The sequence below is a fragment of the Lepisma saccharinum genome, chromosome 6, assembly GCF_977018435.1.
Source record: "Lepisma saccharinum chromosome 6, izLepSacc3.1, whole genome shotgun sequence".
Classification (NCBI taxonomy): Eukaryota; Metazoa; Arthropoda; class Insecta; order Zygentoma; family Lepismatidae; genus Lepisma; species Lepisma saccharinum.
This window is the reverse complement of record NC_139234.1, coordinates 92,818,863-92,845,688: the sequence shown is the minus strand read 5'-3', so window position 1 is coordinate 92,845,688 and position 26,826 is coordinate 92,818,863. Positions and strand designations below refer to the sequence as shown.

At 38.2% G+C, this 26,826-nt stretch overlaps 1 protein-coding gene across 1 annotated transcript in view; it reads right to left on the bottom strand.

Moving 5' to 3' along the window:
- The window catches only part of LOC145988930 (helicase POLQ-like), a 108,809-nt gene extending 85,971 nt beyond the window's left edge, over window positions 1–22,838 (bottom strand). The window contains exons 1-2 of the mRNA XM_083124228.1: window positions 22,621–22,838; window positions 2,308–3,145 (exon numbers count right to left, since the gene is read on the bottom strand). Coding sequence (XP_082980354.1) covers window positions 2,308–3,130 — 823 coding nt within the window. The 5' untranslated portion in view covers window positions 3,131–3,145; window positions 22,621–22,838. The remainder of the gene's footprint in view (window positions 1–2,307; window positions 3,146–22,620) is intronic.
- Window positions 22,839–26,826: the final 3,988 nt, after the last annotated feature.

Below are 26,826 nucleotides of genomic sequence, written 5' to 3'. Positions count from 1 at the left end.
CCCCGCACCCACTATACCACCTTCATGGCGTAGTGCTATGCACAGCACAGGGGAGCACTTTACTTTTACTTTACTTTTTACACGTTAATGAGCAATTTCTACACCTCACCCCAACATGTTAACCTCAGACAAATCATCGTGACTAATTATTTCGTGAGTAAAAGCAGTAGCATAGAAATTACAGAAGGGTCCGGTATTGTAAATTCTTGCCCCAGTTTCCAATAAAATAACTGCAAATATCAATATATTATTACATATTAAATGTAGGTTTACGCCCGCTTTAGATGAAATCATTTCCTTTAACATTCTTGCTATACTAGCACTGAATAACACCCATATCTTGTGTTGGAATATCACAGGTGAAGAATAAAAAATCAGTCCTGGAACTTTCCTGACAAAGGTTGTATTTAAGCAGTGTTATTGTTTTGTACCTAACACCATTTTATATGAAACGTTATTCTTTCTCGGTTGAATAGTTATTGGCTTTTAAAAATGTGAAGTGATACATAGTTTACATCTGCACTCATGACTAGGGAAAGGAACTTTAGGTAATTAAATGTTTTTTCTGCGATAAGATACAGACCCTCATTTTTGCCAAAATTCTGATTATAGCCTTATATGTCAACACAGCAAATTTTATTTTACATAAAAACACATATTTTCCAGTTTTCCGTATGTAAATACATATTTTGCGAATTTTCATTTTAAATACATAAAATCGCTCATTGACTTCATCCACCTCGAAATCCTCGAAGGAAAAATGTTTATAGGCTACTCTGCACCTCTTTCATATCGAGAGTGCTAGGTTTGTTTTGTCTTTGAACACCCTCGCTGGCAGACTTCTGGCACCTCGCCTATGATCCTATTGGGAGAAAATAGCTGTAAGTAGTAGCTGGGGCTGGCTACAAGTAATGATAGCAAGGCTTTTTAATGAAGCAATGCAGCTATTGTGGCCGGAAGGCATAACATTTGACAATGTTCTTCTCCTCGTGACAGATGCTGCAGCTTACATGAAAATAGCTGCAGTAGGCCTTGCCGTTAGCTACCCCAAAATGGTGTACTTAAATGTGTGGCCCATGCGTTGCATAGAATATGTGAAAAGATAAGAGCTCTTTATCCCAATGTCGATAAACTGGTTTCAAATGGCAAGAAAGTTTTTATCAAGTTGGCTAGAAGAATAGACAATTTTAAACAAAAATGTCCTAAGGTTCCCCTTCCCCCTACACCTGTAGTTACGCGATGGGGCACTTGGTTGGATGCAGATGTTACGCCCAGAACTTTGAAAAAATTGTATCTGTTGTAAATGATCTCGACAAAGAAGAATTCTGCAAGAACTGTTGATGGAGCCCTCCGTAAAAGTCGAATTGGCATACATCTCAACAAACCTGTCCATTCTCTCTAATTCCATATGAAAGCTTGAAATGTCCGCGAACACTTTGGCAGCTTCCATTGTTAAAGTCCGTATAGTAGAATCGAAACTGCAAGAACTCACTGGATCTAAGTGTCTAAATGTACAGAATTTTTTGGGAAAAAACAAGGTTTTCAAACTTTGTGCCAAATTGCATGTGTTTTGGAAAGTGAAGTAGAGGAAGAGGAAGCTTTGGAAAACTTAAGCGTTAGTGACATTTCGTGATTCAAATATGCAAGAATTGTTTCTTGTGACGTGGAGCGATCTTTCTCACAATATAAGATGCTTTTTAGAGATAATCGTCACAGATTTACAATGGAGAATTTGGAAAAAACTATGGTGATCCACTGCAACTCTTCCAAAAAATTGCTCGCTAACAGGTAATCATTTAGAAACTAATTTCAGGTGTTTAAAATGCATGTTATAGTTTGTTTTTGTTACCAAATGTTTTTATTTTTGTCACATATTTTCCTGTTTTTATCACATATCTTCAACATTTATGACACATAAAAAATAAATATTTCTGTGTTTTTTAGCACATAAAGTTCCGTTCCCTACTCATGACCTAGAGGTTGCTTGTGATTGTCATGCTACGGATAGAGGACAGATCCTATCCTTGATAAATGCCATGAAATATGCCATAAATTTTTTTTCACTTTACACGGTAGCATTTTGGTCATGGTATAAATGTTAAGAAAAATGCTCTTGTCTAAATCACTTAAAGTGATCAAAATGGCAAAACAGTTCATCTGAAAATAAGAGATGAGATTCTCTCTTCAAATTAGGTGTCAGAATAAATCAAGTGTACCATAGGCAATTAAGATTACATTGTAACAAGCAAAAAGTCTAAATGGATTAAAACCCTCTACTCTAAAATATGCATTAATAATATAACTTACAGTATAACTTCTCTATTCCTTTGAACTTCTTGAAAAGGTTTTTCACATTAGAAGGTAATCCAAAAAATGGCCCAATATCACAACTGCTTATATTCTGTGAAACTTTAGCTTCCTGTACAACTTCTTTCCTTTCCAACTTATGAACTTCTTGCGCATTCTTAATTAAAGCCTTCTTAATCATGTTGTCAATAACAAATTCATTCACTGATTGTACAGATGATGTCATAGTAGAACTAGAAATGGAACATTTTCTCCATTCTACATTACTCCCAGTCAAATCAGTATCCATAATGCACTCTAAGTCACCAGGCACAACAAATTCTGGCGAATTGGTGGGAAATATGTTAGTGTCACTGCATAAACCTGCATGTATGTCATGACTGTCAACACCATCAATATTACAACCATGTGTGTTGGAAGTGACACTTGCTGTATCATGATTACACTCTTCACTGATTGGAATACACACATTCTTATCATCTACCCTCTGCTTCTTATTAGTAGCATTCAAAATTTCTTGGTCCAAATCAAACATTTCAAGGATCGAGGTATCAAGTGAGAGCATTTTCTTTTGGATGGGACTCTGAACATGATCTTTAGATTTAGTTCTTTCATGATTCTCATCCACACTGTCAACTGTTTCAGAGTTTCTTATTTGAGCACATATATTTTTTAATTTGGCTTCAGGTGAAATGCAGCTGTTTTCTGCCATTCTTCTTATGTTACCTGAATTGTCATTCAAATTTTTTAAACTGGTTTTGAATTTCCTTCTTGTTAATGCTTTCCTTTTAAATTCCTCCATGTCATATACTGATTTGCACATTCTCGTGTACTATATCTGAAATTAAAAATTGTTCATTTTACTATATTTCTCATACCATCAAAGATGTAAAATAACAGAATGATAAGTTTACAACTATGAACATACATTAATACATACATACATTAATGACATGGACCGGGCTATCAAAATATTTGGGGGGGGGGGTGATTTTTGCTTAACCCTCTGACATTCGCACCCACATATTAGCACAAATATCCCGCGCACGGCACTCAGTGCCGCCCTATCAAAACCAACTTTATTTAGATGAATTAATTCAAATTGATTTTGAATTACACTAGCAATTACTGGAAATCAGGTGATATATATACCGCGTGAGGCACCTAAAAGTACCACCTGAAATAGCGAAGACCAGAAACAGTAGTGATTTGAGGTTTGCGAGAAACAATAATATCAAATGGGGCTCGTAAATCGGAGGTATGGGGTGGGTCGAAAAATATCGACAAATGCTTCATCTGGAGCAAATTCATATTTTTTAAATGGAACGATATACAATAACATGCATAATATAAAAGAGCGCACGCAGAGAAACACAACGCCGTTGGTCTCATGCATCTACTGCACATAGGAACGAAGATATGGCCATGTGAAAATATGTAAACAAACTAACAAGTGGCCCACTTGACCGTCAGTACAACGGCATGCAAGACTTCTCAGGTGCCTGACAGAAATGCCTTTACGCAGAGCAAGTTTTGATAGCAGGTCCACGAGATCGTGTTAGTTCATAGCAAGCAGTCGTAGTGGTAAGAGCGAAGATTATGGTGTTCACAAACATAGAAAAAGCGTACATGATCCTGATTTATGGGGAATGCTGAAAGAATGCCTCAGAAGCCTACCGTGTGTACGCAGAGAGATATCCGGACAGACGACAGCCATCTCGACGTCTGTTTGGTAAGTTATTTATTAAATTAAGAGACACCGGAAGTGTAACACCACGAGCACGTGTGCGGAACAAGCCAACTACAGGTGAGGCAGGTGCAACAAATGTTCTCGCCGCTGTTGCTGTGAATCTGCACGTTAGCTCCCGTGAAATTGCCAGGGATGCTGGGATGAGTCAGCGAAGTGTATTGCGCATTCTGCACACACACAAGTTTCACCCATATCATATCTCCCTCCATCAGGAACTTCACGGGAATGATTTTGTGGACCGTGTTCGGTTTTGCACATGGTTGTTACGACATGACACACCCAATTTGTCACGCATCCTCTTCACTGACGAGGCAACTTTTACCAATCATGGAAATGTCAACCTAAGGAACATGCACTATTGGTCGGTGACAAATCCACATTGGCTTCGCCAAGTGGAACGCCAGCGCCCATGGAGTGTGAACGTGTGGTGTGGTATAGTGGGTGAACATCTCATTGGCCCTTTTTTTATACAAGGGACACTAAATGCTGACCGATACATACAGTTTTTACAACATGAACTGCCTGTACTATTGGGGGACATACCACTTCAGACAAGGAGGGAAATGTGGTACCAACATGACGGGTGCCCAGCTCACAGTGCAAGACGCGCTACAGCACGTGTGGAAAATACATTTCCAAATCGTTGGATTGGACGTGGAGGGCCTGTCAAATGGCTGGCTCGTTCCCCAGATTTGACACCGTTAGACTTTTTCCTGTGGGGAAAGCTGAAGGACATTGTCTACCGGGATGTGCCAACAACTCCAGAGGATATGCAACACCGCATTATTGTGGCCTGTAGGGACATTCCCTACGAGATGCTACATTCTGTGCAACGATCTTTGCGTGGGCGCCTCGTTGCCTGTATCGCAGCTGACGGCCACCACTTTGAACACACACTTTGACAGGTTTCCGCTTCTTATGCAGTGGTTCTTCGACATACTGTCATGGTCATTTTCATTATGCTGTAACACTGTCAAATACATGGTGCTGACGATGTCTACTGTATTTTTTCTTCCTTTAACACGTTCTGTCTTCATCTTGTCCAATGGCTTCAGACATCTCATACTTGTACATGCCGTGGTACTGACGGTCAAGTGGGCCACTTGTTAGTTTGTTTACATATTTTCACATGGCCATATCTTCGTTCCTATGTGCAGTAGATGCATGAGACCAACGGCGTTGTGTTTCTCTGCGTGTGCTCTTTTATATTATGCATGTTATTGTATATCGTTCCATTTAAAAAAAAATATGACTTTGCTCCAGATGCCCCATTTGTCAATATTTTTTGACCCACCCCATACCTCCGATTTACGAGCCCCATTTGATATTATTGTTTCCCGCAAACCTCACATCGCTACTGTTTCTGGTTTCTACGCTATTTCAGGTGGTACTTTTAGGTGCCTCACGCGGTGTGTGTGTATGTGTGTATGTATATATATATATATATATATATATATATATATATATGAACGCAAACAGTTCATTTTGGACATTTTTATTAGTTGAACTAAAACTTAAACTATATAATAACTAAAAACATTAGAAAATATCACATAGAGGTACATGTTTAGACTCTTGAAGCAAATACACCAAAATATTATTCCAAAAGTAGTTAAAATTTTGCCATATATGTATTAAAGGAACTATTTGTTCCAAAATTCTCAAGCAAAAACTTGCTGACTATCAGAAAAAGCAATCTAATGAGTAAAACACAACTCGAAGATAAAAAATATTAAAATTTTCAAATCTAAATATGTTTCTTCTACTTTTACGAGACATAAGTGAAAAGAGATATACGAACTCAAACAAAATATACATAGCGTATACTTATAATAACGAAGACATCAATATATGCATATTTCATTCTTCAAAACTATATACTCAGATGCCCCTTTGAAATGCCCTCACTTTCAAGGAAAAAAATAGAACATGAGGCCTCATGAGGCCCTGATTAAATGATGATGAAGAAATGACAAAGTATTGCTAATAAGTCATAAGTTGACTCATGAAATGCTTGAAAAAATTTAACTGTTTTTCACAACTTAAGTATCAGGAATTGAATTGCAGAATCTGTGAACATTAGTGTAACAATGTAAGGTTTACAGAAATGTTTCATTACCTTAAACCCTTATTTCATCAAATTTTGGAATTGTAAAAATTTCGCATTCACTAATTGAACTATTTTGGATACAAACAACATTTGGAAAATCCAATTTTGAGGGCTGGATGACATGAATTCCAAAATAATTGCCTAAGATTTACACTGAAAAACCCGGTGTTGGTTAAGACTGGAGGTGAACTCCAACTGGTGGTTGGCTGACCAAAAATTTGATCAGACATTGATAAACCGGCCCTAACACCACCTACCATAGTAAAAATTTGTTCTAGAATTTGATGCATGTACACTCCTGTTCACATAAAGTATCACATTTTATATGATTAGACAGTTGAAATATGTGCTACCTAACCAAACAGAAGTATACAAACAGGTGTGAATCACGATTATACTTGAACTGCAGAGCCATGAGTATTGTGGCGCAAGTCATGAGTTACTTGGTAATGCATTATCAAAATTACGGTTGATTTGTTACTCTGCTTGCATTCAAAATAATAACTCATGACATAAGAGCCTGGATAGCCAGTGCCTACCTACTGACTGCCATCAGAGATCATCCAACCGGTCAGCATGACAACCACCAGTCATTGTTGTAGGTTCTCAACAGGGTTATGCTAATCCGTAGCTCCCCAATTTTCTCACGGTGGTGGGTGGCCACCAGTCTCATACACAGGCCGAAATCTCAGGATAAAACTTGCTACGCTTCCTCCAGGAGCTGTGCATCCCACAGCTGGAGCTCAAAGCTTGCACCTTAGGCTGCATGGCCACTAGAGTGCTGCACCGAGGGCTTTATGCTCAAGAGTCTAATAGTTTGCATGGATGATGCTAGATAGCGTACAGAATTGATAACTATAATGCTCAAACAGGCAAAACAATTGGTATACACTCGAGGCCCAGTAGTTCACATATAACCATAATTTACATGTGGCAGTTTGCCTTCTAATAATAAACGTGAAATGAAAGACACGGTGAAACTAAAATTTAAGGGAACATAGTCAGCATCTCCATGTTAAAATGTAGTTTAGTCTCTCTTGCCAATACATAGCAAATATATGTAAATGAATAGATTATAATGGGCTGAAAGTACCAGGGCAACATTTTACACATAGATTTCTATGATAATTGTTACACTGACATGATATTTGATTCTATGCACTCGTGGGAGACTCGAACGAGTATGATCAAGTGAAAGTGGTCCCATGCAGTACTCCATAACGGCCACGGTGCGAGACAGTCTGTTTGCATTAATTTGTTAAATTCAAAACTGGAGGATGAAACATGGATTACAGATTTGATTTGATTTTTGTTATTTAGCATCCTTTTCTGCCACTTTTGAGTAATCGAAACAATGAGGATGAGTGATGATTACATGAAATTTGTAAAGTGTCACTTATATATAACATGCATGTTCTGGAAGTTCGGTGGTCAGTCTGACAGTCAACCACCAGAATGACTACAATTTTGCAAAAACAAAATTCCCTGACTTTTCCAGGTTTATCAGCCAAGAACCAAGATTTTCCAGACCACGTAATGATTACAATTCATGTATTTAAACATGCATGTAAGAAGGTCACTACATTTTAGCTAAACATCAAGCTTATAATCCCACATAACCAAGAATTTTGAACAACTTCAACTTCACATGTTAAACGTAATAACGAGAAAGGAAACTGAACAAAAACTGACTGTTGGATATGGGAAGGCATTAAGAGTGAGCTATCGCATGATACTTGCCATGTATAACTTATGGTAAACAAAGAAACCATTAGGGATGTGACGAAGCTGACAATTTACCAATGCTGATGTACTCACCGATAATTTTTGGAACCGATACCGATGCCGATATTTAACCGATTCCGATACATAAGATTATTAAACAGAAATGGAATGTTCTTTTCAGCATGACAAAAATAAATTTGCTATGTACATTTGCATCTACAAAAAGTGGTTATGTGAACTTTAAAGAAGAACATAGATTCTCAAGAGATTTAACATTAGTACACAAGCAGTTCTTTGAAATGCAAAATGAATTACTGTTCTTTATGTTGGAAATTTACTGCTGCTAGATTCAACTTCAGAAAAACGAGTTTTGGAAGCACTTCTGAAAGTAACGTACTTCTTCTCTTATCGTAAATCTGTTCAGCAACTCCGAACATTCGTTCACTGAATACTGATGCAGCAGGTATGCCCAAGTATTTTCGCAGCACTTGCTTCAGGTTTGAACACTCATTTTTGAATCTCCAATACAACAGCAGATCCTGTTCACGTGGACTAGTTGCTTCAGCAATGTACTGTTTTATTTCTGATTTTGAGTTAGGTTGATCCTCTGAATGGAAGTTTGCAATAATTTTATTACAAAAACTCTACAATGACGATGAATCAGAACCCAATTTTCAATAAATCTTACAAAACTAAAATATAAAACTTATTAGAAGGTAAAAACTCTAGTATAATCTGTACCGGTTTAAATATTGGATTCTTGCCGATGCCGATGTCAATTTCTGCCGATTTTCATACATCTGTAATCGGCTTCGGCACATCCCTAGAAACCATCATACAATCAAAGCATAAATAATACATAATTGCAGTCACATTTAGTAATATATGGATGGGTTAAAGTTACAGTGGTGCCAACAGATGGCAGTGGAAGTTCTAGTGATAAAGGAAACAGCTGTTGTGTTGATCAGCAAAGGTGTGTGAGTCAGACTTACACCACTGTGTTTGTAAACACTTCCAGAGTGCCGACTGACTCCGCACTTCTGCGTAGGCTTGCTACAATAACAATGTATTCTGACGAAAGTATTCGAGATCCATTAGACGATCTTGAGACCGGTGATGAATGGAAGCCAGAGTAGGAAGGAAGAGAGTTCCCCATAAAAAGAAGGCAAGTTTCCTCCATACCAATGTTTGGCAGATAAACGTGTGTTATAAAAAATAGTGTTGAAAAGGTGGGTAGGTAGGTAAGTAGTTAAAAGTGTGTATACATAGTAAGTGCGCTAAGGTAGTATGTGTATAAATACCATAGTTGTTTATTGTTTCAGAAGAAGATGATAACGCACCAGTCTGCAGACCCCATCCTGGCCCAGTTCCTACTGCTGGCCCATCATCTGAACATCTGGAAAACCAAAGACCGAAGAGGATAAGGAAAAGACAGATACATGGTAGGAAAGCTGAGAAGTGAAAGAAAGCCCGAAATTCAGGTTTGCCATACATCTCTTCTAGAGGGAAAGAAGTGGAAGGTAAGGTGTTTCAAAACTATGATTGTAAATGTAAGAAGAAGTGTGTGGATAACGTACCAGAAACAGCAAGGAAGGATACTTTTCATTCATTCTGGAATATGAGTACTTTTGGTGAGCAAAATGGGGTATGTGGTTTGATCACCCAAAAAGAACCTGATGTAAGATGCCCACGAAGTTCATCAAGAAATCCAAACTGGTCATGTGGCAACTGTTCCTTTAGAGGAACATAGAACGGTCAACTCTGAATGGTACACAACAATTTGTTTGCCAGAGGTCTTCGGTCAAATACGGAAAACAAACAAACTAAGTCGGATCATTCTTCATCAAGACAATGCCAGCTGTCACACATCTCATCTAACAACCGACTTTATGAACAGTCAAAAAATCGAATTGATGGGTCATCTGCCGTACAGTCCTGATTTGGCACCCAATGACTTCTTCTTGTTCCCGAATGTCAAGAATAAATTGCGTGGACAACGATTTTCGTCGGCGGAAGATGCCGTTGATGCGTTCAAAAACCATATTATGGAGGTGTCTCAAGAAGATTGGAAAAACTGCTTTGACAAATGGTTCAAACGAATGCAAAAGTGTATTGACCATAAAGGAGAATACTTCGAAAAACAATAACGCAGTTTTCAATGCCAAACTCCTGTTTTTTCATTGTTAGGCTCAAAATATAAATAGTGACCCTCGTACTACAAGGGGAACATGTATACTTAAAATTTTGGAATCCTAGAAGTGCTTGTCCTCCTCCGTAGCCGAGCGGGTTAAGGCGTTCACTCGTCTTAAGATCATTCGCTGCGGGACAGCGTAGGTTCGAATCCGGCTCTGGTCGACATTTATTCAGCCTACGTATAGGGCTGGTGGCAACCCACCATCGTGAGGAAATTGGGGAGCTCCGAATGAGTGAGCGGTAACCCGGTCGAGAAGACCTACAACAACGGCTGGGGGTTCGACGGGCTGACCACCCGTCACCCCAATACTGGTCTAAGATCTCCACGCTATAACAGGTGACGGAGGAACAGTGTGGGAGGGAGACACTCCAGTGTCTCAGTCTCAGCAGTCGGTAGGTAAGCCAAGGCTCTCAAGGGCTGTCGCGCTCTGGGTTATTATTAGAAGTGCTGGGTTTATGTACTGCTGGGATGAGACCATCGCTTCTCGAGGGTCACAAGAGATTGGTTCCTGCATTATCAAACATCTTGAATCAAGAGCTTCATCACCAAAGCACACTATCATGTACAGCAGGGCATGAAATTTCAAGTTTGAAGTCAGTCGCCGGACTAAAATCTTTGGTCACCACTATTTTATATTGATAAATAATAAAAATATGAGCAATTATTAAAAAGTTAGGAATTAATGTTTGTGTAGTGCTGTCGTTCTGCACTGAAGTACCACTTATCAATCGCAGCTGCTGGGTCAAACTCTGACAGGGATGGTCCATTTACGGAAACTCGGAGCAAATCATCCAGTGTCTCAGTCTTCAGAGAGTTCCTGTAAGTAGCCTTGAGTCTGTTGTCACAGCTGAAACCTATCTCACATGAAGCTGTGCTCACTGGTAGAACAGCACAAAGTGTCAAAATCTGTAGCAAATTGGGGAATCTTGTTGAACACTCCTCACTGTGAATCTTCTCCAGCATCTGATTCAAAGTCAGAGAAGAAAACAAAAGTTTGTATTCTGCCCACTCTGCTAACAGAACATCCATTTTCTCATTATAAAGGCTCGGGTTAAGTACATGTAGAGCTTTATTTCTTCTATCCCAATCTGAAGAATATTTTCTTTGGGAGGCCAACCCAAGTGTCGAAAACATACAGAGATGCAATCACATCTGTTGATATAGATTGCAGTCTTTCTGTGATGTACACCTTCGCATTGTTAATTAAGTTTCATCTAACAGTCTCAAACTCTTGCTCTCCATTTTGAATGTTTGTGAGCTGCACATCCCTGATCTTTCCTGAAATTGATACATGGTCCAATAAATCTTGTTTGCTTGGTCCAACATCAGATTCTAGGTTATCCAGTGTTCAATTCTTATTTTCAGAGATGCAATCAAAAGATTCTTATTTTGTAGTGCCACGCTTAACTTTCTAGCGGGCGCGTGACACATTTTTTACGTCATTTATTATCATTCATTATGAGCAAGGATTTTTATAATATAAACGTAAATTTTTTTGGGTCTACATTTATTTATATCATATCTGAGGTTAATATAAATGAAACATATTGAAATACAAGTTAGAATGCTGAAAAAGATTTAAAAAATACAGTACGTAACTTATTACCTATTTATATCGCACCATGCTTTTCATCAGCAGGCGCATGTCGTACTTTTTACGACAGATTTTCCTGCTGAAAAACCTAAATGTTACAAGTAATTTTTTAATTTTTTTCAGCATTCTAACTTGTATTTCAATATGTTTCATTTATATTTACCTCAGATATGACATAAATAAATGTAGACCCAAAAAAAATTACGTTTATATTATTAAAATCCTTGCTCATAATGAATGATACTAAATGATTCACTGTCATATTGATTGACTTCTATATATTCGTCACTTAAGTCACTATCACTGTCCAATTAATGTGATCCCTCTTCATCAGAAGAAACTTCAAGGATACGCTGAATTTCGCTCACGTCTATGTTTTGTCGACTCATTTTCAACAATGACCTGACGAGAAAATTACAGAACAGGAGCAGGCGCGCAGCGCAAACTTTACGACACGGTGTTCTGATCTGAAATAAACAACAATTGACAGAGTATAACATATGGATTAGTAACAATGACTGCTAATATGCAACACAAAATACCTCTTTGAGGAATACATAAAAAGCATAGGTCGACAAATTCAAAGGAAACACAAGAAAATTAAAGAAAATTACTTTTGGCGTAAATTTTGCGCAGGCGCGCCAGCTCGAAGGTTAAAGGGTTCAATAGAAATCCAAAAGGAAGTACAGAAGCTTAACAAATTTAAATTGCTTCAAACTTTTCAGCAAACCCTTAGCTTTAGCGCCATCACAGCTTTCCATGACTGCAAGAGAGCTCATAAGCACTTTTTGCTGGCTAACCACCTAACAGTGTGGATATCACTCAGTTTTAGAATTTCTTCTCCTATAACTTCTGCTGTTTCTCTCAAGAGGTGAAGTCTTTTAGCAGAGCCATGATAACACTGAAAAATATTCCTAATCACGGAATCAAATGCTCTAAGATATTTAACTTCACCACACCCACAGCTAACTGCAAACGGTGTGCAAGGCAGTGAATGTTTATCATTTTATTACAAATAGCTTTCATTTGCACAGCCAATCCTGATTTGTGCCTGACCATATTTGCTGCAGTACCCAAGCCTATAATGTTACACCTGTTTCTGTATTTATTTGAACCTATTGCCTTATGTAAATAATTAGTTATGGCTGTGAAGTAACCAGCAGAAGTAGATTTTGGATGCACTATTACTCCTAAAATGTCCTCCTTGATGTGACCAATCATTTGCATTAATGTATCGAACATACACATTCATCAATCAGAAGGCTGATGTATTTCTCTGGAACCACTTCACTCACAACCACTGAACCAAAAAAGGTAAACAGAATGAACATTACTACCATGTCAACCAAAGTTCACAAGTGCATTTATCGCATTCTTTTGTCAACACAGACTGGACACTGGCGTGCGCGAGAGGAATTCACAACTGTGAAAACAGGGTTTTTCAGTGCACAAGCAAGGAGCCTCGGTTGCGCCACGGTCTGCTCCACTCTACCCCTCCCCTTCTCACCTCAAGTCCGCATGGTGCACGATGCACACATACTTTCTGCAATGTCGTCATTTGGAAACAACAGAGTGGAGGAAAAGCAAAGCAGGGAAAATGGGTTGGGTTGGCTTGCATGTGCATCCAAAGTGGTAGCATCCCAACAGTTGCAGAACTGTTGTGCCGATTAGATGGTGTCGGCACTGAGTGGACACAGGGTTTTCAATCGGCTCGCTTTCCAGAACCATGTACAAACGCTGGATTGAGATGTTCGGGCATGTGTGACACACATTTGAAACAACAAAATTTTAGTCCCGGCCCCAAACCGGAAATTCTGCACCCTGATGTACAGTGATGTATGTACAGGACAAAATCGTAAGCTCAAGTTACCATTATACTTGATGAAGTTTATGCAGAGCAATAACAAAATAACAACTGTGCAGAAATCGTTGATCATAAGTTTATGGTAAGTGACCACTCTTACCTTCCAAACGACACAGATTTTGGATCGATTGAATTATATGCAAAAAATAAACTGATTTAGACTCCTGATGAATTGGTATAGTATTATTCTGAAATGCAGAAGCAAAAGATATATATACATGTTGACCATGGGACCATGACTTCAAATGTGTTGCTAACTTGGAACACTGTATCACACGTAGAAAGAAAAACTAGAATAATTGCACCATTAACTGGTTGAAGATCCAATGGATTAGGATTCTGAAAGATCGTCCTTACACTCTTCTCTATAAGGAAACACTGAATGAAGATGCCATTTTCTGTGCTTAATCTACGACCAGCAAGGGCTGGTAGACCATAATCTCTAGCGAGCGTTCATCAAGATGTGCTGCATCCACGATGAAGACTGGTTACGGAAGCGAAGAAGGACATGATAGACCTTCAGGGAAACACATTCCACCAGTGAAACATGATTTTTTTTCCTTTCCCTTCGAACGACACTTGATTGTGAGGAAACACCACCTGATGATCTTGGTGCACTGGAAATTGTGGATCCAGAGCAAGAACAAAATTATGAATGAATATTTATTCAGTCTTTGATTTTTGTCCATTTGTAATAACAATTACTTATTTTTAATAAGAATAAATTCTTTGTTTGAGGTTTTCAAGTTCACTTTATATCCATTTTGTTGACAAATACACTGGTGTAAGTCATTGGCTATGTTCATACACAGTTGTGCAAGTCATTTTTGTCAGCAGTAAAATTGCAACCATTGTACAAATTCCATTCAATTCAAGCCTCTATGGTACATTTAGATTCAGTTGACACCCTTGAAATGATAACATTACAAGATTTTTGTTCCCGAATTTATCACAGTAACTTTTGCATTTTGCTACTTTCTGGAAAACAAAGACAATGTGACTTACACCACTGTAACTTTAACATGGTCCATATGTACTAATCCTAATATCAACCGAACACAATCAAAAAATTGCAACAAGAAAGTGCTAAATGCCAATAGCCATTTACTGTAGCAATTTCAATAGTCTTAATAGTTTAAAACATGACCCCTTTGCAAGAATTTACAATACCGGACCCTCCTGTAATTTCTATGCTACTGCTTATATTCGCAAAATAATTAGTCGTGAAGATTTATCTGAGGTTAACATGTTGGGGTGAGGTGTAGAAATTGTTCATTAACATGTAGAAGTTGTAAAATAAGCTTTTCTATTCTCGCAATGATTCTCCATATAAAAGTATGGAAACCATATTTGTTGATATGAACAACTGACATTCGTAATTAGTTACGATGTCTACAGCATTGCCACACTGTTGATTTCAGTCTTGGAGAGCATGGATCGTGTAAGAATGGTGGAAGAGAACAACAGATTGTTAGGTGGAGTGTGCAGGAGGATGGCCGTGGGCTAATCAACAAACTTATGAAATTGATATTTTGCCCAAAGAAGGTGCTTACATATGTCCACAGCAGCACGTTCTAAACTTGAGCAAGGACAGTGCATGTATTGATCAGCATGTGGAATGTGAACTGATTTCATTACAGGTAATTTTGGCAACAATGCATCGATCGTAAAATTGCAGGCGTCTTCGATGAAGAGCGTTTGCCGTTAAAGTGCTATGAAAATAAGATTTTTTTATCGGTTCGTTATCACAATTAGCACAAAACCATTCACGGATAGCCCCACTGACCATCCTCGATAAGGTTAGGTTAGGTTAAGCAAACATAGTTAAAAGTCGTAAAACCATGCACGGAGTCTCCCATGAACCATTCACGGTAAGGTTAGGTAACCATAGTAAAAATTTGTGGTCGTAGTAATGTCAGGAATATATATTTTGCTCCTTAAGTATTCGAAATGCAAAATCTTCCGGTAAATAATGAGCAATCGTGCCAATCGCGGACCACTCAATTTCACTTATTTTGCAATTTCTACAGGTGACCCCCTGTGTTCGTGTTTAGGAGGCCTCAATTAGTGAGTATGCGAAATATTAGAAAAATTTGGGAAGGGTTCGGTATTGTAAATTTGCTCTGCATCTTCTACTAACAATATTCAGTTTACCGAAATGAAGTATAGTTTGTTCACTTCTTTTTCTTCATAAGGCACTACAACTTCATACACTGAAAGTTTTGGCCTTCTCAACAATTCTCTCCATTTTTTACTGTCCTGGATGCACTATTTTGTTGATCTTCATAGCAAGCGCACGTGGAGTGGCAAGCACGGGGCCCAGATGGTAGTACAGTTCACCGCTTACGAGAAGATCCCCATACGAGGGGAGACGGGGAGCGGGGGTGAAGGGAAGGAGCAGTCCATTTGCAGATTTTAGAGGTAGCAGAAAGAATTCCGCTGTGGTCTAGTATCATTTTCAAAGTGTGTGGGAGTTGATTTGCATCAATTACGCAAAGTGTGTGTCCGCAGCAACAGTCTGCTGCTTTTCTTTCAGTCGCCAGAATACTTTTGTATTGCATATCCTGTGCATTATTTAGAATTCTGAAAAGAATATACAGCATTTGGTGAGCTTATAGATCACACACCCCTGTAAAACAATTTCACACCATTTCCGTATAACTAATAATAGGCCTTATTATAGGCATGTCTGAATATTCTGATATTTATTCACTATGCCCGCAACATTATACGGTTGTGAAACTCGGTCTCTTACTTTAAGATAATAACATAATTTGACATTCTGCCTTGGAGTTGTTTCTTCCAGGCCTAAAGTCAGGAAACCATTTTTGTAAGGTAAGTCGTTACTAAAATCACATTTGCATTCGGCATGGTTCAGATCGCTGATCCACAGAACTTCACTTCTCCACTGCCACGTAACAACTAAGAGAACAGCAGTTAAAAACTATTGTTTATTTCTGAATTCTGATGTCCTGAAACTCAAATAAGCTGCGGCGCGTATCACACGTATATTCTTACCTATTGTTAGAAACTTGCTTATCACCATGAGCCACGGTAGATATCACAAATGCTTTGAAATCAAAACCTTACGCAACGAGCGGCGACAACAGAAGTGATGCAAAAGTCCGACATTTTTCCTTTGTTGGAAGAAAAATTTCTTGACTTTGCACTTGCAAACGAGAGTGTTGTATTTCTTTACTTCGAAATTGAAATAATATTAACAATTATTATTAAATAACATTTTGTTACTAATCTTGAAGTTAAGCAGTTGTCTTTATCCCAGAAAAGAGAACATTTCCAAATTTTCCTAAAAATCTGGCCGGACCATTTTTAGGACTCGAAAAAGAGGGTTAGTCCAGGTAACCGTGAACGACTTGTATTGCTACAACGGTTACAGCAAGCCCACATGTGTTTCTCACTCGGGATGCACTCCCCTAACTCTAATAGTGGAGTCGCCTGTTGCTACGTCACTGCACTTCCATTGGGGATCATCTCCTGATGGTGGCCGCGGTGGCTCAGTCGGTAACGTGTCTGACTACCATGCTAAAGGTCCCTGGCCGGTTCAAATCCGGGAACTTTTCTAACGATGGAAGCGGCCCCGGCGCCCACCCAACGTCGAATAACATGGGTACCTGGGGGAAACCCTGGGGGGTAAAGGCGGTCAGGGGCATGATGCTGATCACATCACCCCCACTCACGACCGGATCAAGAAAGTGTGGGGCGTTACCCCCACACCCCCTATATGCCTTCATGGCATGGTGAGAGGTGAGCTGTACCTTGTAAGGGACAGTAGCCAGGGTTACGGCACAGACCTGAACTGCAGATGCGGCGGAGAAGGAGACCTTTTGGTACGGCGCAGATGGTGGAAAAGGTAAACCTCCCTCTTGTGGTTAAAAAGAAAGAGGGAACTCACTGCCTTGTGGTAAGGAGGGATCCCCAAAGGCTAAGGGAAGAAAAAACCCTGACAGAAAACCAAGGGAAAAAGGGAACTCCAAGGCATGGTGAAGCTGATCCCTTTAAGGGAGATAACCCTGAAACAAAAAAATCCAAGTCCTCAAAGGTAAAGGAGGTTGGGAGTGAGTTTGGCACCCTAGTACAGTAAAAAGTACGACCATTAAAGACTCTCTACAATAGTTTGTTCACAACAAACTTAAAACTTCTTTTTTTTTTTGGTAACACTTTACTATACCGGAGACGGATTTCTTCAAATTTACAGGAGAAAGTACTTACGCAAATAATTTTCTCTGGCGTTGTTGATGTTCGGGAATGTAGTTTTGATCCATTTTAATGCGAATGCATGTGGTTTTCTACGAAAATCTATTTCAGACGTGCTATTGCTGCTGCCGCCATTTGCTTTCTGCACGAGAGCACAATATGCCATCGTATTGTCCATATATGCTAAATTGAACGAAAGGAGTGCTAATGGAACCTAACCTAACAGGCCTAACCTAACCTAGTAGGCATACCTCGTTCCCGTGATGGTTCGTGGGGCTATCGTGAATTTTTGGGCTAACGTCAATTGTTTTTGGGGCTACCTGTGGATGGTGTGTGGGAAATAAGGAACAACAGTAAGTACTCGTTAATGTAAGAAATAGACATTATTTTCGTTATAAATTCATTATTTCACCTAAAGAAATTTTCCGCAATGCAGAAGAGTACGTTAGCAATGTAAAAAATTGCAAAATAAATCATTGATAGGTCTCTCTGGTATAGTAAAGTAGTACCTTTTTTTAGCCAAAAAACCTACTTCTAGTGGACTACGACAAAAATACTGGGTAACGGTTCTAAATGTTGAACGATTTTTTTCAAAGTTTCATAGGAGAAAGATGAAGTATTGCAGAATAGTAGAAATGATTCTTACAGTAAATCTGAATCTTGGTGAAAGTAATTACCAGCCTCTAGAGTTCTGAAAAGTGCAATCTATCAGCAGAGGAAAAAAAAACAAAAAGTACCTTATGCAAGCACCTGTTTCCATTCGACAAGACATTTTTTCGTTCATACAATAAGGAGAAAGTATAAAGTATCTCAAAATACTGGAAAAATTTGAATCTTTCTGAAAGTATGTAATTAGCACTGAAAAAGTTATATTTATCGGCAAAGATGTAAAAGGTACCTTACGCAAATATCCCTGCACAGACTACTGCTGACACGAAGCTTGAAGGGATATTGTGCCTGAGACCAGCATCAACATGATGAGACATTGAAAGCATATATGGAAATTATTGTAATGCCAAGAACCCTTAACCTGGCTCACCTAACCTAACCATGAAAGCATTTAGAGCCCTAAATGATACTCCCCTAACCTAACTACGAAACCCATTCGCACCACATAAGTGATGTAGATGGTATGAGCAATCCGTAAGCAAGATGTCAGTAAACAAATGGTTTGTTGCAAGAGAATACTTAAATAGGAGCATACGGAAGTGAAAACCCATTCTCGAGCAAACACACAGTAAGTAAACGCTCAATATCAGAAGTATGTGTTAACAGACATAGTAAATAGAAATCTATCCATGAAAAAAATGCCGGCACAAGTTCCTTTTGATTTATTGCGATTTCATCATGCTACGAATGCAATTTTAACGTGGTTCGATTTACTTCTGTTTAACACATACTGTGGAGTTTTAGCGAGTACTTAAGATTTTGTTCAATATATGCTTTCATAGTTACGTTAGGCATGCCAGGTTTGGTTCTCTTAGCATTCAAATAAAGTCCATAAATGCATTCTACTAAGGTTCCGATTTAGTTCTATAAAAATTCCCGCTAGTCTACGACACTTACAGTCGCTTGTCACTACATTGTCCATAGAAGCGCGCATGCTTTCATAAGATAATTTTTGAATTGTTTTTGTTCAACATAAATAACTTTTTTCGAAATCCAAAAAGTGCTCAATACTTTAAGGAAGGTTCAAATTGCGTGTGATAATGATTGCCAAAATTCTGCGATAATTAGTCGGTAAATTTCTCGTAAGGGACAGACAGCTGAAATTTGCTAGTTCATTTATTTTGAAGATTCGTACTTACGTATTCTGCATTGAGAAACATTGCTGAAGTTGGAATTTTGCTTCCTTCACGGAAATAAGCTCTATTTGCGACATATCGAGTAAGTTTTCTTCGTTTCTTGTTGCCTTCGGTAACACACAAAATGGCGGTCACAGTTTCACTACCATACTCCACATACAGTGTTTCCACCCACTGTACCCAAAAATACCTACGTATCCCCACAAACCATTTCCAGTAAGGTTAGGTTAGGTAGGGTCACGTATAGGTTACAATAGTTAAAAATTGGTTTCGAAAAAAATATGCGTAGCCCAACACATCATTCTCGCATAGCCCCACGGACCATTGACACATAGGCCCCCAAACCATTTGCGGAAACATACCTTCTTCAGTTACAAAAACACATGTTTGGAAACACTGAACGGGATTATGTCATCACACACAGGCTACATCCACCTGGAAGTAAATGGATGCAAGAGCTTTCGTGCATTGGTCACACATTTATATCGAAAAATAGATAATTTACCGGCAAAATTCAATGCACGATGCAAGAAAACACTTCCCCGAACTTCCAGAAGTATAAAGAAACTGCATTCGGTAAGCAATTTCTCCTATAAATTTGATGAAATCCGTCTGTCCCTTACGAGAAATTTACCAAAAATCGATGTTCGATTGTACCAATGTCTTTGTGGTTAGTAGAAAATAATCAGTTGATTTTTTTAAAAAAAACAGTAAATTTTCTTGACGTTTCCAGGATTTCTTGACTAGTAAAAAAAAGTAAAGTAAAGCGCCTCCCTGTGCATAGCACCATGCCATGAAGGGGGTGTGGGGGTAACGCCCCACACTTTCTTGATACGGTCGTGAGTGGGGGTGATGTGATCAGCACCATGCCCCTGACCGTCTTTACCCCCCAGGGTTTCCCCCAGGTACCCATGTTATTCGATGCTGGGTGGGCGCCGGGGCTGCTTCCATCGTTAGAAAAGTTCCCGGATTTGAACCGGCTGGGGATCGAACCCGGGACCTTTAGTATGGTAGTCAGACGATACAATACAATACAATATATTTATTCATCATTAGACATTGTACAATGCAATATATGTCGTCAGTTTTTGGTTACATATTTGTTATTGTTTATATGTAAATATATAATTATATATAGAGAGATGGATTACATGGAACTACAATATGTTATAGATACTAATATGAGAGTATATGCATATATAAAGTAAGAGTACATAGACATAAGACAATTATAATATTAGTGGCGATGAAATAATATAAATATGGCAGTGGCAATATACATAACAATAATTCATAAAACAGGAAATAAACAATACAATACATTCTAGAATATTAAATCATTTTTGGGATGGATTTCGAATTCTTCTAGATTGTAGAAAACCTTTTCTTTTAACCAGGGTTGAAGTACACTTTTAAATTTTTTAAGAGAGAGACTGTGAGCAGCTTCTGGTAACATGTTGTATAACTTAATTCCTAAATACTTATAACTATTTTGTGTTTTACTTAATCTGATTCATGGTGTTGAGCTTGTAACAGAATCTTGTATTGTGTCTGTGCACAGTGTGTCTTGCGTTATAATTATGTACATTTTCTTTTGTATACACTAGACAGGTAAATATATATAAGCTTGGCACAGTCATTATTTTTAGTTCTTTAAAGAGATTTTTACAGGAAACAGACTGATCAAAGACTCCTGCCATGCTTCGTAAAGCTTTTTTCTGCCAGATAAATACATCCCCAGCACCAGATGAGTTTCCCCACAAGAGAATTCCATAAGTCAGAAGGCTATGAAAATATGCATACTATGATTGCAGCAACAAATCCTTGCTAATGCATGTTCTAAGCTTTTTAAGTAGAAATACCACCCTGGCAAGTTTGGAACATAGGTGATTTGTTTGCGACTCCCAAGATAATTTGGAGTCTAAGTGTAAACCAAGAAGTTTTACAGAAGTCCATTCATGGCCATTTCCTAATGTAAAAAATATTTTCTCTGTTTTATTTTCATTAATTGTAAGTTGATTTGTTTCAAACCAAAAAGTGGACCTTTCCTCTATTTCCTTATCAAGCTTCTCAACTGTAAATTTGTCACTGCCCACTGTAAGGAATGTGGTATCATCTGCATATAAAACAGTCTTATGAGGAGTAATATTAGGTAAGTCATTTATATAAATATTGAACAACAATGGGCCGAGGACAGAACCTTGTGGAACTCCAGTTTTTATATTTAAGAATTCTGATTTTATGTTGTCTACAGTGACCATTTGTTGTCTATTTGATAAGTAGGATTTTATTAGAGCAAGTTCAGTTTCTTTGATGCCATTGAAGTGTAATTTCTTTATTAATATTTGATAGGAAACAGAGTCAAAGGCTTTAATCAGATCAATAAGTGTTGCACTTACAGAAAGTTTGGATTCAAATGCATCTACCACTGTGAAGACAATGGTTTCATTCGCTTTCACAGTGGATAGATGGGCTCTGAAACCATATTGTGCACTTGTATATAAATTATTATTTGTGAAATAGCTATCGAGTTGATTATATAAACAGTGTTCTATAATTTTGGAGACAATGGGAACAAGTCATATAGGACGGTAATTGTCGCGGATCGATTTATCACCCTTTTTATACACGGGTATGACGACTGAGAGCTTGAGGCAGGAAGGAAAGTGCCCACAATACATCATCCAGTTTATGAGAATGCAAAGTGGGTACTGCAGAATATCAATGATTCTTTTTAAAATAAAGTTCGACATTCCATAAAAGTCTTCTGATTTTGAATTATTTAGTTTTTGTGCTGCTTTTAAAATATCAGCAGGTTGGGTCTCATGCCACCGGAAGTCAGTTAAAAAGTTACCGACTGAGCCACCGCGGCCTATTTCTTGACTAGTAGACATCCTAATGCGCTCGGTTACCGACCTGGCATACACTAGCGAGAGAGAAAAAAAGTATGCTTATGTAAACAGTTAAATATCTTCATTGTATGACAAAATAACGGTAGCATGTTATATTGGGAAGCAAAATAAGTGCAGCACGTTACTTTCTTTTTAGTAACTTACCCAACTTTGGAATTACCCAATGTGATCTTGGACCATCGCGATTCTTTATGAAGTTTATAAAAAAACTATTATATCGTACTTCAGCGCCTAATCGAACATCATATCGTCAACTAAATTCTCGCATCCTCTTCCAAAACAACTCAAATACCATGTCTCCCATAGACATATGAGACGAACAAACAAAAACTTGGCTAACAAACGTTCATTCATATTTTGCGGACCAGTTTTCTCCATGCTGGTTATCATACTTTGTCCCGTGCTGCAGCATGATATTACAGAGGAACAAAAGTTTCTTTTCAATTGCAAATATCTTTCAGAGTATTCATTCACATTCCAATTAGTTTTCGTCGCGCTCTGTCCCATGAAATTAACTGTAACCATAGAGTGGTATAGAGTAAAAGAAATAATATATTATTCATGTACAAGTCGACACTTCAATGACTACACTTTTATCACAACGCCTTGCTCACAGATTAGAATTCTTCTTCTTCTTCTTTTTCTGACCCTATCAACTGGTAGTCGATTTTAGTCATCTTCCTGAGTTTTTTTTTTATTTTTTTTTATGTATTTAGTTCGCTATTCACTTATATTTCACAAGAATGAAAAAAAAACATCTATTGATATTTATTTATACTGTTTGTTAGATCGTCAAATTACATCTTCTTGCATATCCATAAAGAAGCCATATGGTGGGAGGAGTAGGGTCCGCGAGCAGGGCAGTAAGAGATGTAGGGAATGGAATTCTATTTCGACGTAAACCACTATATAATTTATCTCGTTCTCTGTCGAAATTGGGACATTGTAAAAAGAGATGTGTAGCATCTTGATTATCTTCTCCACATGCGCAGGCTTGTTTTGTTGTAATATGTAGTCGTGATAAATTATCATTAGTGCGAACATGACCTGTACGTAGACGTATTATAAAAGTAATAACTGATCTTGGAAAATTATATGGGTAGTACCAAGGTTTGTTTTGTGAATGTTCTGCAAACCATTTATATGTGTTGCCCGTGGATTGAAATTGTTCTATACACCACTGTTTCCATTTTTCTTGAAGTTTATATTTAACTCTTGGAAGAAGGTCCGTGTATGGAAGTCTCGCAAGTGAGGTAGTTTCCGATGATCGAGCGGCTTTGGCATATGTGTCCACACGTTCATTTCCCGTGTTTACTTGGTGAGCCTTTACGTAACTAAACTGGACGTTGATATTTCTTCCATTAGCATACTGAGTTTGTTGGATTATAAGTATGATGAATAAAGGATGTTTACAAATCTGAGGATATGAGGAACTCAGTGCCATTAATACGCTTAAAGCATCTGTTATGATGAGAATTTTTGTGTAATTATTATGGATAGCGTATGTGAGAGCTTTATATATTGCATAACTTTCTGCAATGAAAATAGAAGTGTCAGGTGGTAAACGGAATTGTTTGTTTATATTTTGATCTGGAATGAAATAAGCACAACCCACACCTAGGAGGTCTTTGGATCCATCAGTATATATGATTAGGTGTGTTGGCCATTTCTCTTTATACATGATATGTCTTCCTAAATCCCTGAAATGGATATTGCATTGGGTATATAAGGGTATGTCTAATTGATAAATTAAAGGATGTTGAAAGGTAAAAGACTTTGCACGTGATTCCAGGTCTATGTATTGGCAATATACAAAATAGAAATAGGCCTTGCTTTTACACACTTTTCACACTCGCTAATGAGCTCCGACCCGCTCTTCGACTGTGACGTTTCTCAAAATTTCGATAGCTACCAATGGATGGAGTCAGTATATTTATGCGAATAGAAGCAAACCTAACAACGTATGCATTTCTCATCTGATGTCAAAACGCGAGGTAGCTAAAGTGTTGTGCGATAAGGAAGGTCCCGAAAGCCCGCCCCTTTGGTTTAATGGAGTCCATCAGTGGTGAAGTCACAAGCAGGGTTGGCAAAATTTGTGTTTCTTTAAAAAAGAACAAAACAAACTGTTTTTTTTTGTTTAAAACATGTTTTTTTGTTTTAAACATAGTTTTAAACATGAGTTAAAAAAAAACATGTTTTAAACAAAACAAATTCAACCTTTCCCCAGTAAATTATACTTAAAAGTAGTTAAAGAGAAAAAATACTCATTTTTATGAGTACAATTGCGACAAGGACAGTTTATTTACCTTTGGAGATAAGTTTTACCATACTACAGGGAAGGGGTGTGCGGGACAGAATTTTTTGGGTCGGGACGGGAAATTCTTTAAATCCCGACATTCGGGACGGGGAAAATTCTCAATTTCCCGAAAAAGTGTTCGAAATTTCCCAAAGCTCTTGAAATCTCGAATTCTACCCGTAATTTCCATCTTAAGTGCTTGTTTTTACACTTCTGGTACAAAACCACAATGCAGAGAACGTCTAGAATTGACGACGTTTTAAAATGACCATTCGGAATTTCCAGACTGCTTGGGATCCCAAAAAGTCGGGAAATCATTTCCGGAAGTCGGGATCGGGATGGAAATTTTCTTTCCCGATTCCGGTCCCGACTTTTCGGGATCCCGCACACCTCTACTGCAGGCATAGGCGCCGACTCCAATGGGCTTGGGGGCTCGAGCCCCCAATATTAACAATGTGGGGGCAGAGCCCCCAAATAAATTTGCTTAAGAGGATCTAATGTATTATTTTGCTTCTCTTGTAAAGTTTACTCTGAATTGTGCCACATGAACTTAACTTTTAATACACATTTAAAACTTTCTAGACCATCAACTTTGTGGGACTGAAACCGCTAAACCATCAACTTTGGGGAGGCTATGACCAGAGACAGCAAAACGCATGATTTATTACTAGTATATACTAAGTATGTAATTATGAGTATCGTTAAAATTTTTACTAAAAAAGAGTTTCAAAAAACGATGTGCATGAACTAGGGGAGTGGATGGGACGTTTGGGCTACAAATGGCTCTCGTATGACATTCAGAACGAGATCATTGATATATTAGGAAGATTTGTTTTGCGCTCCGTGGTAGCAGATAATAAAAGTCGGGAATATTTTGCTATTATGATTGACGAAACATGTGACATATCCATGCGTGGACAATTAATATTCTGTGATTCATGGGCTTTTATTAGGGGTGTGCGGGACGGGATCGGGACGGGAAAAATTTTCAATTTCCCTACTGAGTCGGGAAATGTTCAAAATTTCCCGATGCTCTGAAAATCTCGAATTATACGTCATTTTCACTTTAAGTGATTTCTGGATTAAAAACTAACAATTTACGGTAAGTTCCAGAAATTGACAATGCAGAAAACGTCGAGAAATAACGACATTTTCAAATGAGCATTCGGTATTTCCCGACTGCACGGGATCCCGAAAATTCGGGAAATTATTTCCCGAAGTCCGGATCGGAACGGGAAATTTTTTCCCGATCCCGGTCCTGACTTTTCGGGATCCCGCACACCCCTAGCTTTTATGAGATTCCGAACACTGAGGCCAAAACTTAAAAAAGGGAGAGAGTGAGTCATTCATTAATTTATTTCAGTGATCAGAGCCCCCCCCAATAATTTTGACAAGTCGGCGCCCGTGTCTGCAGGGACAAAAGTTGTGGGTAAGAGCCCCCCCTTTTTCCGCCACTACTGAAGTAGGTTAGGATTTATATTCATCTAAATTTCAAGAAACTAAATATTATAGAATTACTATCCTCGTCCTGAAAAAATCACGTTGAAATATTTCCTGCTGTCTGAACAGTTTATATAGCAGAAAACAACCTGCAGAGTCATAATAGATTCTCCAGATGAATTTATCTTTCAAAGTACAAAATTATGTTACCAAAAGTAAGCATCTGCGCTTCATTCAGTTATACAGACCAATGAATCGTATCGCAAAAGAAGAAAAAAAATCACGTCATGATCAAAATCACGCATTGTTAGATAATTAGTTTGCATTTCAAGCTTCCACCAGTCTCAAACTTACAGGACGATACGAAACAAGGAACTGAGAGGTTTCGATTTCTACAGTAAAGCACGGGTTTTTCTTGTCGCACAACAATTTTGCGACCTTGTGCATACATAGCTAGCCTCCCTAACCTAACAACATAGGCATTTAGCCTAAAATTAAAAACCTTTCTTCCGTGACGTCAGAACATAAGGTTGCTCAAGTGTTGTGCGATAAGTGAGATCTGTAAAGCACGGATTAATTGACACAGATTCAATGAAAAACAGGGTTTCCAAACA